Source organism: Microcaecilia unicolor, chromosome 3, assembly GCF_901765095.1.
Source record: "Microcaecilia unicolor chromosome 3, aMicUni1.1, whole genome shotgun sequence".
Lineage (NCBI taxonomy): Eukaryota > Metazoa > Chordata > Amphibia > Gymnophiona > Siphonopidae > Microcaecilia > Microcaecilia unicolor.
The window spans coordinates 526,059,575-526,077,916 of NC_044033.1; the positions used below are offsets into that span (position 1 = coordinate 526,059,575).

Here is an 18,342-nt window from a genome sequence, read left to right on the forward strand (position 1 = left end):
GGACCTTTGATCTTTCCCAGTATGGCAGTACTTATATACTTATGTACTTGGGATTCTGAATGGAATGTTGCTATTCTTTGGGGTTCTACATGGAATCTTGTTACTATTTAGGATTCTAGAATCTTGCTATTCTTTGGGTTTCTGCCAGGTATTTGTGACCTAGATTGGCCACGGTTGGAAACAGGATGCTGGGCTTGATGGACCTTTGATCTTTCCCAGTATGGCAATACTTATATACTTATGTACTTGGGATTCTGAATGGAATGTTGCTATTCTTTGGGGTTCTACATGGAATCTTGTTACTATTTAGGATTCTAGAATCTTGCTATTCTTTGGGTTTCTGCCAGGTATTTGTGACCTAGATTGGCCACGGTTGGAAACAGGATGCTGGGCTTGATGGACCTTTGGTCTGTCACAGTGTGGCAATACTTACGTACTTAAACTAATTACAGATTATCAGGAATTACAAAAATTAAATCAGAGATAATATTATATCCCCCTTGACCTAGCCTATAAATAAGTATTTAAAGCCTTTCGAAATGAAGCATAACTTCTTATCAAGCGTAACTCAGATGGAAGATTATTCCAATGGTGAACAGCTGCAAAGAGGAAAGAGCAAGAGAAAACTGCTTTGTAGCATATACCTTTAGTCGATGGATAAGCTGACGTAAGACACGTGCATCCTAGAAGTAGTCCTAGAATTAAAAAAATTCACCAGCTGAGATCCACCTTCTGGAGAAGTTCCATCCAAAAACTTAAAAACCAAACACAGCACCTTGAATATTATTTGAGACTGCACAGGCAACCAGTGCAGTTGATTCAACAAAGGAGCGTACATGATCCTGTTGAGATTTCTGGATTATTAAGCTGGCAACTGAGTTCTAAATCAACTGTATCTTAGAAAGTAACTTAGTCGGCAGTAGTTAACTGTATAATAATCCTAAAGTGATCGTGTAGAAAATAAAGATCTCAACAAACTTAGGGCCATGTTTACTAAGCCGTGCTAGCCGTGTAGATGCCCATAATATTCCTATGGACATCTACACAGTTAACGCGTGCTAATTTTAACATGCTCTAAAAACTCTAGCGCACCTTAGTAAACAGGGCCCATAGTTGTTTAAATTTAAAATAGGCTCGTCTAATTAAACCGTTAATATGTGATTCCATGTTTAATGATGAATCCAGAACCACTCCCAAGACTAATTGAGACCCGTCTTCACACAGAATCATCTGAGGGATTTTAGCCACTCCCAAGACTAATTGAGACCCGTCGTCACACAGAATCTTCTGAGGGATTTTAGCCAAGTCCAGTGAAACCCATAATATCTTGGACTTGTCTGCAATCAGCTTAAGTTTAACCTTAACAGACCGATCTTTTATCCTGTTTATACAACTGTTAACCAAAGAAGTGACAGGTTCTATTCTATACAGGGATCAGGAAAGAAAATATTGTCAGTGTGAGACAGTAAGAGTTCACCCGGGTTCAACTTGGTATATCCAAGAGAGCTCATTTACAAATTGTACAAAAGTGAAGATATAGGGGAGCCCTGGGGAACACCACAAGGAGACACCCATAGAGAAGAAAACCTACCATCCTTAAAAACTACATACTGTCTATTCCTCAGAAATGATTCAAACCAATTTAATACTGGACCACTGAAGCCAAATTCAGATAACATATTTAGTAGAATGTCATGGTTAACAGTATCAAAGGTTGCTGAGATATCAAATTGTAACAACACCATCTCTCCACCTTTTACACGGAATTTTTCTAACCTCAGAGATCAAAAACAGCAGCAGAGCCTCAGTGCTATGAAAAGGTCGAAAGCCATGCTGGGAGCTATGCAAAAGATTAAACCTTTCAATACGGTTAGTGGTCTGGGCTCCTACAGCAAACTCAACCAATTTAGCAAGAAAACGAATGTTTGCGACAGGTCTAAAATTGGAAACTGAAGTTGAGACACCGTTTACCTGTTTTAATACGAGTGTCAGTACCATATGTCCTAAATTTAAGGGGAACCAGCCAGATTTCAGTGCAGAATTCACAAACAGACACAGCCAATTTAATAGCTCAATGGACAGGTCCCTTTTATAAGTTAAGATAGAATTGCATCCAGTGGACTACCAGATGTAAGGTTTAAAGAGGACTTAGAAATAGGTTCAAATAAGGTCCATAATCTTTCGGTTGGAATATTATCAAGCAAAGCTTTATCTAGATTCCCTTCAACTTTATCTTCAAAATCCTAAGAGAACTTAAAGGAATGGTAAATAGGATCTACTTTTGAAGCAAAGTAACCGGTAGAAGGCTGAGCTAAACTGGATGACTTAGGAAACTGTAGATTTTCTTGTAACAAGCAAAACAATTTCTTCAAATTAGGTCTCACTATTCCTATCAACTTTGAGTAATAAGGTGGAATGGATCCTCAGAAGCTTAGCCGAAATTGGGTGGCGGAGCAGGTGGGGGGGAAGAGGGGTTGGTGGTTGGGAGGTGAGGATAGTGCAGGGCAGACTTATACGGTCTGTGCCAGAGCCGGTGATGGGAGGCGGGAAGTACTGCTGGGCAGACTTGTACGGTCTGTGCCCTGAATAAGGCAGGTACAAATCAAGGTAAGGTATACACACATGAGTTTGTCTTGTTGGGCAGACTGGATGGACCATGCAGGTCTTTTTCTGCCGCCATCTACTATGTTTAAGACTTTTTAGCTAGACTTAGATGATTTTTCTATGCTGTCTGAGCAACCCTCCAACAAGCCTTCTCTTCTTCACCCTTAGATTTCCGCTAGCAACATTCCAGCCTTTGGCATTTCTTCTTCAATTCTAGCAAATCACTAGTAAACCAAGGGGGGGGGGGAGGGGTCACATCTTTTTAGAAGATTTGACTGCTCGTTCAGGGGCTAATTCTTCAAGTTTACCTTTGGTAGTATATTTCCAACTAGATAATAAAACATCTGGGTGTTCCTCTGAGGTCTTCAACAAAGGAATGAAACTAGACCAATAATGAGTCATACTAACCTTACCCCTACCCAACCTATTATGCCTAAAGCAATTGTGCCTAACTTCAGCAGTGGTAATATTCAGCATAATTTGGTCTGACCAAATCATTGGATCCTATTTACAAAAGGTTATCATAAAACAACTTTATGATGAAATTGTGCACAGTCCATAGGTTGGTGGCTTGATTTTGAGTAAATGGTCTGATTTCTGTGAATATACTCAGTCTGTACTTGTGCACAATTGGCTCTGAGAAAGCCCCCAATTTTTATTGCATCTCTCTGGAGACACAGGGAGCCCACTCCTTGCTTGTTATAAAAACGTTGCCAGTGGGTGACATGATCAAAAGAAAACATTTATTTATTATCACATTTATATCTCACATTTTCCCAACTGCGTCAGGCTCAATGTGGCTTACATCGCACCGTCATGGCAAACACCAATCCAGTGAATTAAACTAATACAAGATATAACCTACATAGGAAATAGCGGAAAGAACAGGGAAGCCAGGGGAAAAGGAGGGGAGGGTGAGTGAGCCCAGAATTGTCATTAGATTGATGCGTGTCTAGAAGTGGAGACACAGGTTGAATCCTTGTGGTAGGCTCTTCCAAATAAGAAGGTCTTGAGAGATTTCCTGAAATTTAGATGGTTTTGGATGGATTTTAATGCTTTTGGTAAGGCATTCCAGAGCTGTGAGCTGATGAAGGAGAAGGATGAAGCATATGTGGATTTATACTTGAGACCGTTGCAGCTTGGGTAATGAAGGTTTGAGTAAGAACGGGATAGTCTTATTGCATTCCTGGGTGGTAGGGTGATTAGATTAATCATGTAGCCTGGAACATCACCGTAAATAATTCTGTGAACTAGGGAGCAAATTTTAAAGGAGATACGATCCTTGACAGGAAGCCAATGCAATTTCTCTCGAAACATGATGTGCCCTGCAGCAGATGAAAGGAAAAGGCCCCAAGGTATAGTAGATGTTGGAGAACGCCACATGGTTGAAGCGAAACACACCCTTGTGGAACTCATTTCCTGTGTGTTGTGGGCATTGGTATATGCTCCCCAGCCCAAAGGCCAGTTTATAAAACACACAACCCAAAAATGAGGCCTTAAGCACAAACGAAAAGTGATTTCATTTAAATTATAACGGGTGAGACAATAGAAATGGTCACACCAAGACCTGGAAACATAATAAGTGCTGAATTTCATGAAATTTTCACATATGACGAGTACAACAGAATGATTTGCCTATATTGTTGTCAGAATGCCAAAGTTCTGAGAGAATTATAGGATAGATTTTGTGTGGCACTCATAATTATCTGAGCAGTGGGGCAACGTGCTTTCATGGGGAGCTCAGGCAGATAACATCTTCAGCTGGCGTGTCTTGGGCATCCCTGCTTGCCAAGGTATTAATTTTAACGTGGTGGGGTGGCGGCAGCAGCAGGAAGGAAGTTAGAGGGACGAAATACATGGTAGCACATAATTGATCAATTTGGAAAAAGTGGCACGCAGTTTACAACAGGTTTCCGATCCCCTGATATAGGCTGATGCATAGAAGCTAAGATTTTTCTTATGTGTTCCCTGTGTATGTGAACAGCTTTGATTGTATTTTTTTAATGATTTGTTTATTTATTAATTTTAAACTTTTAACAAGAGTACACTTGTCATATGCAATACAGCCAGGTAAATAACAACAAGGAAGGAAAATTACAAAAAAAAAAATTAAGAAAAAATTATTCTCATCCGAGAATTACACTGAAAGAAAAAAAATTACTTTTTCCTTTATAACATATTGTTCTGCTTTCTTAGACCACAATCTCTTGAGGGTGTTAATGAATTAGAGAAGATTACAAGGAATAACAATTACTTAAGCAAGGCTGCGTGAACCAAGTGGCGTTCCTTGTGGGGGGGGGGGGGGGTGCGGTCCGACCCGGGTGCACGCTGCTGGGGGGGGGGGGGGTGCCACGCGCCTGTCGGCTCCGCTTGTTCCATGCTCCCTCTGCCCCGGAACAGGATACTTCCTGTTCTGGGGCAGAGGGAGCATGGAACGAGCGAAGCCGACAGGCGCGCGGCACCCCCCCAGCAGGTAAAAATGCACCCGGGGGGGTGTCGTTTCGCCAGGGGAAGGTGTCGTTTCGATGGGGGAGGGGCATCGGCGATCCGCCCCGGGTGTCAGCCGCCCTAGGAACGCCACTGCGTGTACCCCCTTCTTTTAACGGTTGTTATTTCAGCTGATCATGAGAATAGAAATCATATTTCGTCTGACCCAACCTTACAGTACATTTACAGGGATAAGCAAGAAAGAAAGTTCCCCCCACTTCCACCATCCTTGTTTTCATAGCCAAAAAGGCTTTTCTTTTCCGTTGAGTCATCTTTGTTACATCAGGGTATATCCATATTTTCTCACCTCCAAAGTGAGAGTTAGTATTTTTGAAGTAGAGTCTCAAAACAGAATTAAGGTCTTGTTCAAAAACAAAGGAGACTAAAAGCATTGCCCGCTCTGTTACATTATCTAGAGCCCTAATGGCGAACCTATGACACACGGCGCCGCCGCAGTGTGGTCCGCCCTCCCTCCCGGAAACTAACCTTAAAGCCTCCTTTCACGTCGCAGCAAGCAGCAGCAGGGCAGGCCACTCCTTCCTTCTGTGTCCTGCCCTCGCCTGTCGTAACGTCTGCGAGGGCGGAGCACAGAAGGAAGGAGGAGAGGTCTGCCCTGCTGCTGCTTGCTGCAACGTGAAAGGAGGCTTTAAGGTTAGTTCCGGACCCGGTAGCGGGTGGAGGGGGGGCCCGGCGACCTCGGGTGGGCAGCGATCTCGGGTAGGGGGGGCCCGGGGGTGGTCCTAGTAGCAGTGATTTTTCTTGAAGTGACACACCACCCGAGTTATGCTCGGTTTTTTGGTGAATTTTGACACACCAAGCTCAAAAGGTTGCCCATCACTGATCTAGAGACTGTTCCAACAGCTTTGATTGTAACCACAGGAAGGCATTATATCAGATCCTATCCCCTTTCCCCCTCACAAGTAAATCTCGTACAGTTGGGGTAGCAAAGAATTAGAAACAAAAACCCTTCCTTATGAGGAGGATTGTGTAGCTGAAAAGCAAATACAGCAAATTAATCTTGAAAGCAGTTGTTCAAACCCAAAAGAAATAAAAGTGTATATTGACAGTGTTTTGTTGCCAATTAAAATGAATAGTTCTGTGCATTCTGTTCAGGATATTAATGAGCATTTGGGAAAGTACATGCATGTACCAGAAAACTAGAAATTATGCCTTTGAATTTCCTGGGAATTATCAGTAACTTTATCCAAAATGATACCATGCATGAAATAATATTGTCAGTGTTTCACGTTTTAGCTGTTGATGAGAGCACTGACATAGCTGTGCTTGATCCAGTGCTTTAAATATAGACCCATATATTCTTCAGATTATAAAACCTGATTTGGTGGACTGTTAGGACCTCAATTATTTCTGCAATCAGAGAAATATATTAAAAAAACAAAACAGTGACTTGATTTAATGAAAATGGTAATGTTCACATCTGACAGTGCCTCTGATATTAGGCAAGCTCAGTGGTCCTGCAGCTGAAGTATGTTATTCTCCGAGGATAAGCAGGCATAACAGTGTCATATGTGGGTGACATCATTCACAGAGCCTGGTGCAAACACTACCATAGTTCACTGTCAATTTAAAACTTTGAGGTAGTGCCCCCACCGCACATGTGTGTGTGCCTTCCTGCCCAACACTCAAGCACGGGACCTTTCCGCAGAGCAGAGAGGTTGGCTTTCTAATCTCTCTTCAGCGCATCAAACTTTTACCTTTTGGTGCCTTCCCTTTTTCGGGATAATTTTTTCTTTAAATTCTTCTTTTTTTGTATTTTTCATTTTTTGGTCTTTGGAGGCCTTTGTGCCCTTCTCTGCCCTGGAAACGTTGACCATTTTTGGGTATGTGACTACTCAAGCTCCCTGATCCATAGAGCCTTTTGACCTTGCGTCGGCCGTTTTTCCCTCCATGTCAACAAGGGTGCCAAGTGGCTTTAAGAAGTGTACTCGATGCAATAGAACTGTTTCAGGCACAGACCACCATAACTGGTGTGTTCAGTGCTTGGGTCCAGAGCACCGGGACATACAGTGCACCTCGGCATGCAAGCCAGGACCCTTAAAGCCCACAGAGTCAAGGGTGAAAAATGCTGCATTTGTTCTGCATTGACATCGGCATCCACATTGAGTATGGCAGAGGATTCAGCACTCAACGTGGAACCTGAATCGGGACAAATGTTGGGCTCATTATCACAACCATGTAAGGACTCTACGCCCTCTTCATTGGTGCTGCATGCATAGAGGAACCTACAGCGTAAAAAAATCTAAGAAGCATCAACATCGCTCTCCTTGTAGTCACTCTGCCAACATTTCCCCTGCATAGACATCCTTGATGCATGGGAAGCATCCATTCCACAGTGACTTCTCTCCTTCTCTCCAACTAATTTCTCATCGAGTGCCTTCAAGGTCTTCTAGTTCTCCTATGCCTGCACAGGCTATAACTCAGTCTGCATCCATATTGCTTTCTCAGCCGGTACGACTAATTCTCGATCTGCGAGACTTAAGTTTGTACTCAAAGAAAAATTTCACATGGTTTCCTTGGGATCACTACTTCCCATGATACAACTCAACGACTGGCTTTGCTTTCTAGATCTGAAGTAGGTATACACACACATTCCTATTCTCCCTTCACACAGAAAGTTCCTCTGCTTCTTTTGTGGGACTCTGCTGTATCAATACAAAGTCATTTGTATTTCAACAGGACAAAGAAGCACTTTTGTGTCTTCAGAATAAGAGATTGGAGAGAAGAGGGGGGGAAGGTCTCTATTTTCCTGGTGTTTCTAAATGGACTCAAAGAAGACGGAAGAACTTTTTTGCTTATCATCAGAAAGTTTGGCTTCTTTTGAAAAACAAGGAATGAAAAAGGTAATTTTAGGAAAGGGGATTGGGGAGGGAAGAGCAAGGGGTGATGCTGCCTCACAAGAGTGGTGCCTGAGGACCCCGCCTCAGGTGGCCTAATGATAAGGCTGCCACTGAGCATGCGGACGTTATTTCCCTGTTGTTAAAATCTAAGGGGTCAATATTCAGTGTGGTTTAAGTGGGCAAGAGAGGCCAACCACTGATGTTTTGCAACAGTTAACTGGGCAGCGCTGTGGAGTATTTATTTATTTATTTATTTATTGCATTTGTATCCCACATTTTCCCACCTTTTTGCGGGTTCAGTGTGGCTTACAATATGAGTTAAATGTTGGAAATACAATTTGTTACAGATTGGTTATGGATTACATTGTGCAGAGTTATGCGAAACAATTGAGGTGTCGTTTAGGAATGTAACAATGGAACCTAAACATTGAAACTTTGGTAGGAAACAATGGGAGCTTAGAGGACGATAAAAAGGCATGAAGACATATGGTATATATCTTTCTGTGAGTAAAGGTGTGAGTGATGTGATATTACGGGAATGAGAGTTCAGAGGTGAATGTATGATGCATTAGTGAACAGTAATTGTGGACTTTATGTGTTTTGTTTCTTTCCGTAAATTTTTTCGAAAAGATGGGTCTTCAATAATCTGCAGAAGGAAGCTTGCTCGTTGAAGTTGCGCGGCAGTGTATTCCAAAACTGCGTGCTCAGATCACACAATCCAAATCTGGGCAGTGCAAGGGGCACAGTCAGGGAGGAGCTGGCACTTATGTGGCCATGGGCCACTGGGACAACGTGAACAAGGGTGGGCCCAGAGCCCAGGTAATACAGAGCCACACAGCAGTTGCAGGTAAAGAAGAAGAACTTTTATTAAAGCTGTTGGGTCAGGGGTCCTTTTCTATTCACAGGTAGGAGGAGAAAGGCAACATAAAACCAGGGGCATAGCCAGACACCCAATTTTGGTTGGTCCTGGGCCCAAGATGTGCGGGCAGAAAAACTCCACCTTATCCCACAAGTGATTTGGTCTCTCCCTCTCTCACCTGCATGCCATATGGTCTCTCAAACATCCCCCCTCTCCCGCATACCTTTTAAATAGCAGATTTTCACTGGCAGCGAGCATCAACTAATACACACTGCTCATGTTGGCCCTACAGTCTTCCCTCTGATGCAACTTCCTGTTTCCACATAAGTGGGAATACATCAGAGGGAAGGCTATGGGGCCAGTGTGAGCAGTATGTATCAGTCACTGCTCACTGCAGGTGAAGATCTGCTATTTACAAGGTAAGTAGGAGGGGCAGTTGTTGGGAGTTTTCGTCTGGTGGGGCTTGGGGATCCGTGCCAGCCACATCATAGGTGTACTGCTACTGGGTGGGCTCGGGCCCACCCAGGCCCACCCTTGGCTACGCCACTGCATAAAACTAGTTTGTAAATGTAACAGCGTTCTTGTGTGGCCTGTTCCTGCAGGGCCACTGTGTACCTTATGAGCCATTGAAATCTGCCTTGCTCAGGCATCTCGCCTGGAAATCATTCTTTCTAATAGTTCAACTAGGATAGGTGAAGTCTGGGTCACCTTTGAACTGTACACTTAGCTTCATCATAACAATGAAGTTCTATGCATTCATCCAAAGGTGGTTGTGCTTTTAATCATGTCACTGAAATAATTTTTCCTACGTGTTCTGAATTGCATGAGCATCCACAGAAGTCCTTGTGCAGTCTGGACTATAAAAGGGCTCTCGCTGTCTTAAAAGACCTGAGTTGATCAGAAAGTCTTTGTAGCTGTTTGTTTCGTTTGACCCCAGTAGCCAAGTGAATTGTAATAAATTGGCTAGCATCCTCTATCCAGTTTTGTTAGAGTCGCATGCATCTAGCCAGTAATGTCAGGCATCATCAAATCAGAGCCATTGAAGCTACTGTAGTTCATATAGTAGATGATGGCAGAAAAAGACCTGCACGGTCCATCCAGTCTGCCCAACAAGATAAACTCATATGTGCTACTTTTTGTGTATACCTTACCTTGATTTGTACCAGTCCTTTTCAGGGCACAGACCGTATAAGTCTGCCCAGCACTATCCCCGCCTCCCAACCACCAGTCCCGCCTCCCACTACCGGCTCTGGCACAGACCGTATAAGTCTGCCCAGCACTATCCCCGCCTCCCACCACCGGCTCTGGCACTGACCATATAAGTCTGCCCAGCACTATCCCCGCCTCCCAACCATCAGTCCCGCCTCCCACCACCGGCTCTGGCACAGACCGTATAAGTCTGCCCAGCACCATCCCCGCCTCCCAACCACCAGCCCCGTCTCCCACCACTGGCTCTGGCACAGACCGTATAAGTCTGCCCAGCACTATCCCTGCCTCCCAACCACCAGTCCCGCCTCCCACCACCGGCTCTGGCACAGACCGTATAAGTCTGCCCAGCACTATCCCCGCCTCCCAACCACCAGTCCCGCCTCCCACTACCGGCTCTGGCACAGACCGTTTAGTCTGCCCAGCACTATCCCTGCCTCCCAACCACCAGTCCCGCCTCCCACTACCGGCTCTGGCACAGACCGTTTAGTCTGCCCAGCACTATCCCTGCCTCCCAACCACCAGTCCCGCCTCCCACCACCGGCTCTGGCACAGACCATATAAGTCTGCCCAGCACTATCCCCGCCTCCCAACCACCAGCCCCGCCTCCCACCACTGGCTCTGGCACAGACCGTATAAGTCTGCCCAGCACTATCCCTGCCTCCCAACCACCAGTCCCGCCTCCCACTACCGGCTCTGGCACAGACCGTTTAAGTCTGCCCAGCACTATCCCCACCTCCCAACTACCAGTCCCGCCTCCCACCACCGGCTCTGGCACAGACCGTATAAGTCTGCCAAGCACTATCCCCGCCTCCCACCACCGGCTCTGGCACTGACCGTATAAGTCTGCCCAGCACTATCCCCGCCTCCCACCACCGGCTCTGGCACTGACCGTATAAGTCTGCCCAGCACTATCCCCGCCTCCCAACCATCAGTCCCACCCCCACCACCGGCTCTGGCACAGACCGTATAAGTCTGCCCAGCACCATCCCCGCCTCCCGCCACCGGCTCTGCCACCCAATCTTGGCTAAGCTCCTTAGGATACATTTCATCTGAACAGGATTCTTTTATGTTTATCCCACGCATTTTTGAATTCCGTTACCGTTTTCATTTCCACCACCAGTATGAAATCTGTCTTACTGGACAGCATGTGTATAGCATCTACTTGGTCCCTACTCCATACCTGCACACAACTGCTTGGTCCAGTCTTCAGTAAGAGAGCATGCATTCTGTTGAGCTGTGATGACTAAGCTTTTTTTTCAAGAAATCAGCCTTTTTAGCAGTGACCAGGCTGCTCCAGCACAATAGACAAGAGAGTTTGTTTATAGATTGAGTGATCCTGAATTTGGAAGTCAACCACTTGTTTGTCTGACTTGATCCTACTTTGTTGAGCAGGATACTTAAAGACCAACTGTGTGCAAAATTATATCACAAATAATAAATGGGGATTCTCTGCAATCCTGAAATATTTTGTGAGTCCCCATAAACAAGGGAAACGGTTATCCCTGGTTTACAGTCAATAGCAAAAAGAAAGTAGTAGTAAAAAAAAAAAAAAAATCTGAGTTATAGCTGAAATGTCATGATCTCTTAATTACAGCACTTTGCTTGCCTCCCAAACACCAGCCCCTCCTCCCACCACCGGCTCTGGCACAGACCGTTTGTCTGCCCAGCACTATCCCTGCCTCCCAAACACCAGCCCCTCCTCCCACCACCGGCTCTGGCACAGACCGTTTGTCTGCCCAGCACTATCCCTGCCTCCCAAACACCAGCCCCTCCTCCCACCACCGGCTCTGGCACAGACCGTTTGTCTGCCCAGCACTATCCCTGCCTCCCAACCACCAGCCCCTCCTCCCACCACCGGTTCTGGCTCTGGCTCAGACCGTATAAGTCTGCCCAGCAGTATCCCCGCCTCCCAACCACCAGCCCCGCCTCCCACCACCGGCTCTGCCACCCAATCTCGGCTAAGCTTCTGTGGATCCATTCCTTCTGCACAGAATTCCTTTATGCCTATCCCACGCATGTTTGAATTCCGTTACCGTTTTCATGTCCACCACCTCCCGCGGGAGGGCATTCCAAGCGTTCACCACCCTCTCCGTGAAGAAATACTTCCTGACATCTTTCCTGAGTCTGCCCCCCTTCAATCTCATTTCATGTCCTCTCGTTCTACTGCCTTCCCATCTCCGGAAAAGATTCGTTTGCAGATTAATACCTTTCAAATATTTGAACGTCTATCATATGACCCCTGTTCCTCCTTTCCTCCAGAGTATACATGTTCAGGTCAGCAAGTCTCTCTTCATACGTCTTGGAACGCAACTCCCATACCATCCTCGTAGCTTTTTTTTGTACCGCTTCCATTTTTTTAACATCCTTCGCAAGGTACGGCCTCCAAAACTGAACACAATACTCCAGGTGGGGCCTCACCAACGTCTTATACAGGGGCATCAACACCCCCTTTCTTCTGCTAGTCACACCTCTCTCTATACAGCCTAGCAACCTTCTCGCTACGGCCACCGCCTTGTCGCACTGTTTCATCGCCTTCAGGTCCTCAGATACTATCACCCCAAGATCCCTCTCCCCGTCCGTGTCTATCAGGCTCTCCCCACCTAACACATACGCCTCCCTTGGATTTCTACTCCCTAAGTGCATCACTTTGCATTTCTTCGCATTGAATTCACCCAGTCAAAGAATTCAATGAGATTCGTTTGGCACGATTTCCCTTTGGTGAAACCATGTTGTCTTGGATCTTGCAACTTATTGGCTTCCAGGAAATTCACTATCCTTTCCTTCAGCATGGGATGATACTAAGATCTGTAACAGAGTGGACACCCCGGAGGGAGTGGAAAACATGAAAAAGGACCTACGGAAGCTAGAAGAATGGTCTAAGGTTTGGCAATTAAAATTCAATGCGAAGAAATGCAAAGTGATGCCCTTAGGGAGTAGAAATCCACGGGAGACGTATGTGTTAGGCGGGGAGAATCTGATAGGTACGGATGGGGAGAGGGATCTTGGGGTGATAGTATCTGAGGATTTGAAGGTGACGAAACAGTGTGACAAGGCGGTGGCCCTAGCTAGAAGGTTGTTAGGCTGTATAGAGAGAGGTGTGACCAGCAGAAGAAAGGGGGTGTTGATGCCCCTGTATAAGTCGTTGGTGAGGCCCCACCTGGAGTATTGTGTTCAATTCTGGAGGCCGTATCTTGTTAAGGATGTAAAAAGAATTGAAGCGGTGCAAAGAAAAGCTACGAGAATGGTATGGGATTTGCGTTACAAGACGTATGAGGAGAGACTTGCGGACCTGAACATGTACACTCTGGAGGAAAGAAGAAACAGGGGTAATATGATACAGACGTTCAAATATTTGAAAGGTATTAATCTGCAAACGAACCTTTTCCGGAGATGCGGAGGCAGTAGAACGAGAGGACATGAAATGAGATTGAAAGGGGGCAGACTCAAGAAAAATGTCAGGAAGTATTTTTTCACGGAGAGAGTAGTGGATGCTTGGAATGCCCTCCCGCGGGAGGTGGTGGAAACGAAAACGGTAACGGAATTCAAACATGCGTGGGATAAACATAAAGGAATTCTGCTCAGAAGGAATGGATCCTAAGGAGCTTAGACGAGATTGGGTGGCAAAGGCGGTGGCGGGAGACGGAGATGGTGCTGGGCAGACTTATACGGTCTGTGCCAGAGCCGATGGTGGGAGGCGGGACTGGTGGTTGGGAAGCGGGGATAGTGCTGGGCAGACTTATACGGTCTGTGCCAGAACCGGTGGTGGGAGGCGGGGCTGGTGGTTGGGAGGCGGGGCTAGTGCTGGGCAGACTTCTACGGTCTGTGCCCTGAAGAGGACAGGTACAAATCAAGGTAGGGTATACACAAAAAGTAGCACATGTGAGTTTATCTTGTTGGGCAGACTGGATGGACCGCGCAGGTCTTTTTCTGCCATCATCTACTATGTTACTATGATACTATGAGGCATATTTTCAAAGCACTTAGCCTCCCAAAGTTCCATAGAAACCTATGGAACTTAGCCTCCCAAAGTGCTTTGAAAATATGCCTCTATGTGCGTAAATGCTGATCCCTCCCCCAAATTCCCCTCCAGGAGCCACTTTGGGAGGATAGAGTTATAAAATTGTGTGCACAGCCTGTACATGCATAAGTGCCTAAATCTTTGCAGAAATCATTCTTTCTGCGCAGCAGTGGTTTTCTAAACTGTCCTTGTGAGAATAAAGCGGCTGTATTTCCTTTGGTCTTACACTCGGTTCTTATGCAAAGTGCCTCTCTTTAGTCCTCAGCATGGAAAGTTGCTTTTTTTTTCTCCCGTAATAAAAACATTTATTGAAAATAGAAGATTTAATGAAATTGTGACATTATGAACACAGAGGATCCCTAATTAGAACATGGATGGTATAAAAAACAAAACTTAAATGAGTGTGATGTGCTTAATGGAGCTTAGATGGCGACTCTGGCTGTGAAGAACTAAGGCCGGTGCAGGGCAGACTTCTACAGTCTGTGTCCCGTAGATGACAAGAGAGATTGGGATAGGCTGGAGAGGGCTTTGACGGCAACTCTAGTAGTTAAAACGTAAGGACAGTACCAGGTGGACTTTACAGTCTGTATCCCAGAAATAGCAAAGAAAGACCGGGATCAAGAATTTTTTATTATATTCGTTGTTGGTTTAACCATGAATTGATAGAGTGTGAATGTTGGACAGACCGGATGGACCGTTCAAGTCTTTATCGGTCATCATCTGCTATGCTACTATACTATACTATGCTTGTTCTTCTTTCACCTTCCAACTCTCGCCTTGAGCATATGATCTTTTTCTCCTCCTTACCTGATTTGTTTCTTCTACTGTTTCAGTGTACTTTTTGAATTACCCTATTGTAAGCCACTCTGACATTGTATAGTGTAGAGCAGTGTAGAAGGTATTCCAATAAAGAGAGTATGCACAGTGCTGCGTTATTTGGCCATATCCTCATATGCAGCTGTGGAATCCTTTGCCATTTAACGTGAAAATAATGGGCGACCTAATCAACTTTCGGAAATCACTGAAGACTTGTCTCTTCAACAAGGCATACCACAATGATCCATAATAGGACCTGTAACGCATCACCGCTTACATGATATTCCGAATGTGATCTCTCTATACCTGATTGCTTACTTCTATGATGTCATCCATGTTCTTTATGTAATACCAATTGTATCTTTATACTCTGGAATGGCGATTGCCATGACGGTACATTGTAAGCCACATTGAGCCTGCAAATGGGTGGGAAAATGTGGGATACAAATGCAACAAATAAATATTGTTCCTTAGCTTCTACTTTTCTTAATAATTTAATGGAAAGATTCCTTTTCGCTCTTTCTGAATAATTATCTGTATCAAGTGCAGCTGATTTTTTTTCCCCCAAACATTTATCTACTATTATTTTCACTTTTTGTCTACCTAAGGAATTCATCGCCTTAAACAGAGCATGCCGAAAAGAAAGGCAGGACGAATGGCCAAGTCTTATGACCCCATTGCTCCCATAGCTGAGGAAATCAGTGAAGAGGCATGCCTTCTCTGCTTTGATGAGTTCCAGGTAAGAAAGTCAAGAAAGAGAACTTGCAAGAGTACTTTTGGCCCTTATCTAGTAAACTGCACTATCCTTTCATGCAGCTGTTTACTCTTGATTTCCCTGCACCAATCTTATCTCCAATGCAGTAAGAAACTTTAGCTTGGGAAAAATAAGTGGTAAAACCATTGTGCTAATGGGTTACTTAAGAACATAGGAATTGATGGCAGATAAAAACTAACATGGTCCATCTAGTCTGCCCTGTACAGTGGCTAGACTTGTAGCTGCTGATCCATACAGATGTGCAGGTTACCACCTCTCTGCCTTTGTATAGGGTTGTATCTGCCTATCTGTCAAGTCTCTCGAGACTTGTATAGCTGTTTCTTAAGAGTTATTTAGCTATAAGTCTCAATATCTTGAAGTATAAACCCCTAGCACATCAACACACCTAAATCTCTTGTTCTTTTCTGAAGTTCCTTTATTGAATAACATAGATGATTACTCACAGTTAGATGTTCATAAGCACAAAGGAACCCTGTATCAGTGGAGAGAAGGTAGAAGCTTAAGTGGGATCAGCTCATTGCAGACATAAGAAAAGTAGTTCCACAGATAGAGGCAGCTCTGAGTTAGGTGTTTGGGAGTGCAGTACCCTCTTCTAGGAGGGTATTTTCGGGGTGAGAAGACTAGTGCTTTTCCAGAGCTACAACAGGATCATTGCTTTGTCCTGGAGCAAAATGGATACTGTCCTCCTCATGGACGGGGAAGGGGGGAGCTAGAAACTCATACAGACTCAGACAAGAAAGAGTAGAAAGGCCAATAGGGACAAAGCCTGCCCTCGAGTGGCAAGGGCGGCTCTAGGGGGCAGCCCCTGATTGGAGAAAAGGGTCATACCTGGCTGACCTCTCAGGACAGAGATAGCAAGAATGGCCAGGAAGTGCTGGCACGTAAACAAAGAAGCCAAGCTTGGCTGAGACAGAGGAGTGATCTAAGCAGCATCACAGCCAGTAGTAACGGATCTTATACAGACAAGCAAGTGGGGTTGCGTTGTCTGTGAACTACATTACACACAATGCATTGCTCACACACATATCCTAGCAGTGAAGACTGCAGCAGTAAAGATCTTTAGAAGTAAGAATAGCAGTGAAGGCATTAACACATTTCAGGGTCACATTATAACCAGTGCCAGGCTGTCAGGGGACAGAACATATCTGTCCAGGTTTCACTTCCTCCCTGCCTTTGTTTAGGGTTGTACCAGCCTATCTGTGCAGGTTGCATCTCCTCTCTGTCTTTGTATAGGGTTGTACCTGCCTATCCGTGCAGGTTACACCTCCTTCCTGCCTTTGTATAGGGTTTTACCTGTCCATGCAGGTTACACCTCCTCCCTGCCTTTCTATAGGGTTCTACCCTCCTATCCATGCAAGTTACACCTCCTCCCTGCCCTTCGTTAGGGTTGTAGCTTCCTATCCATGCAGGTTATACCTCCTCCCTGCCTTTGTTAGACTTGTAGCTGCCTATCCATGCAGGGTACACTTCCTCCTTGCCTTTGTTTAGGGTTGTACCTGGCTGTCCGTGCAGGTTACACCTCTCTGCCTTTTTTTAGGGTTGCAGAGTTGTACTTGCTGCTGTGTGCAGCCCACATTCCTCTATGTCTGTGTCTTAATAGACAGAAAAGGGGACAAGTGGAGGCAAAACATATAGACTGATAAGAGAGGAATGAGAGAGATAACACGGATGACTAACTTGAGAGAAAAAAACTGCCTGTGCAGTCAGAAAAGGTGGATGAAAATGATGAGTACTTATGGTAAGCAGGTGCTGCTTTTTCTGTGTCTACTACTATTTGTTTTTGTAGCATTTCCTTTTTTATCTCCTTCCCCGAGTGCCTCCACTGAGGGGCAGTTTTGTAACAGGGTGTGCAGTAGGAGCCTTTTCTTATAGAATACCAGTGTAACTGTCAGATCTGTGAGTTCTTGTACCAAGTACAGCGCTGCCGAGCCTGGTACTCGGACCAGGTTCTGCTTGGCGGCCGGACAACTCCGGGTTTCACCTGCGTTGACCGCCGTTCCCCAAAGGTTGAGCCCCTAGGTGCGGGCGGCCTGCAAGGCTTACGAGATGGAGCAGGAAGCGGGGTGATGAACGTGACAGCCAGACAGGCAGCAGGCAAGAGAGTGATCCAGGTACATACAGGCAGAGTCAGTAGGCAGGCAGCAGGTCAAGAGAGTAATCCAGGTACAGGCAGAGTCAGTAGGCAGGCAGCAGACACGAGAGTAATCCAGATACAGGCAAGGTCAGTAGGCAGGCAGCAGACACGAGAGTAATCCAAGTACAGGCAGAGTCAGTAACGAAGAACAAAGTAGAGGAGAAGCACACTACTGAGCAAGTAACACCTACCAAAGTAGAAGCCGAAGCAAGGAGTCTAGGGAGAGCTCAACTGATAAAGTGCTGGCGTCTGACATCAGCAGGGAGAAGGGGCACAGCCATAGGACAAGAGCAGGGGAAGGAGGATCCGGAAGACCAATAGGAGAGAAGCAGAGGAAGAGCAGACCCGGGTGGGTGGAAGCAAAGCAATCAAGGAGCCTGGAAGCCAGGCAGAGAGAGAGCAGAGCCAGGTACATGGAAGCAAAGCAATCAAGGAGCCTGCAGCCAGAGAAGAACACATGGCTCAGGGCTGTGCCAGTCAAGTGTGCGTGTCGACGGGACCCTGTGCAGCCCGGGGACGCCGCTTGCGTTGAGGTAGGGGACATGACAGTAACTGGATAGATATATGGCTAATGTTAAGGCA

General features: G+C 45.6%; 1 protein-coding gene across 1 annotated transcript in view; it reads left to right on the top strand.

Annotated features, from left to right (window-relative positions):
- The window catches only part of AFG1L (AFG1 like ATPase), a 350,420-nt gene that overhangs the window by 60,236 nt on the left and 271,842 nt on the right, over window positions 1-18,342 (top strand). The window contains exon 5 of the mRNA XM_030195195.1: window positions 15,460-15,590. Coding sequence (XP_030051055.1) covers window positions 15,460-15,590 — 131 coding nt within the window. The remainder of the gene's footprint in view (window positions 1-15,459; window positions 15,591-18,342) is intronic.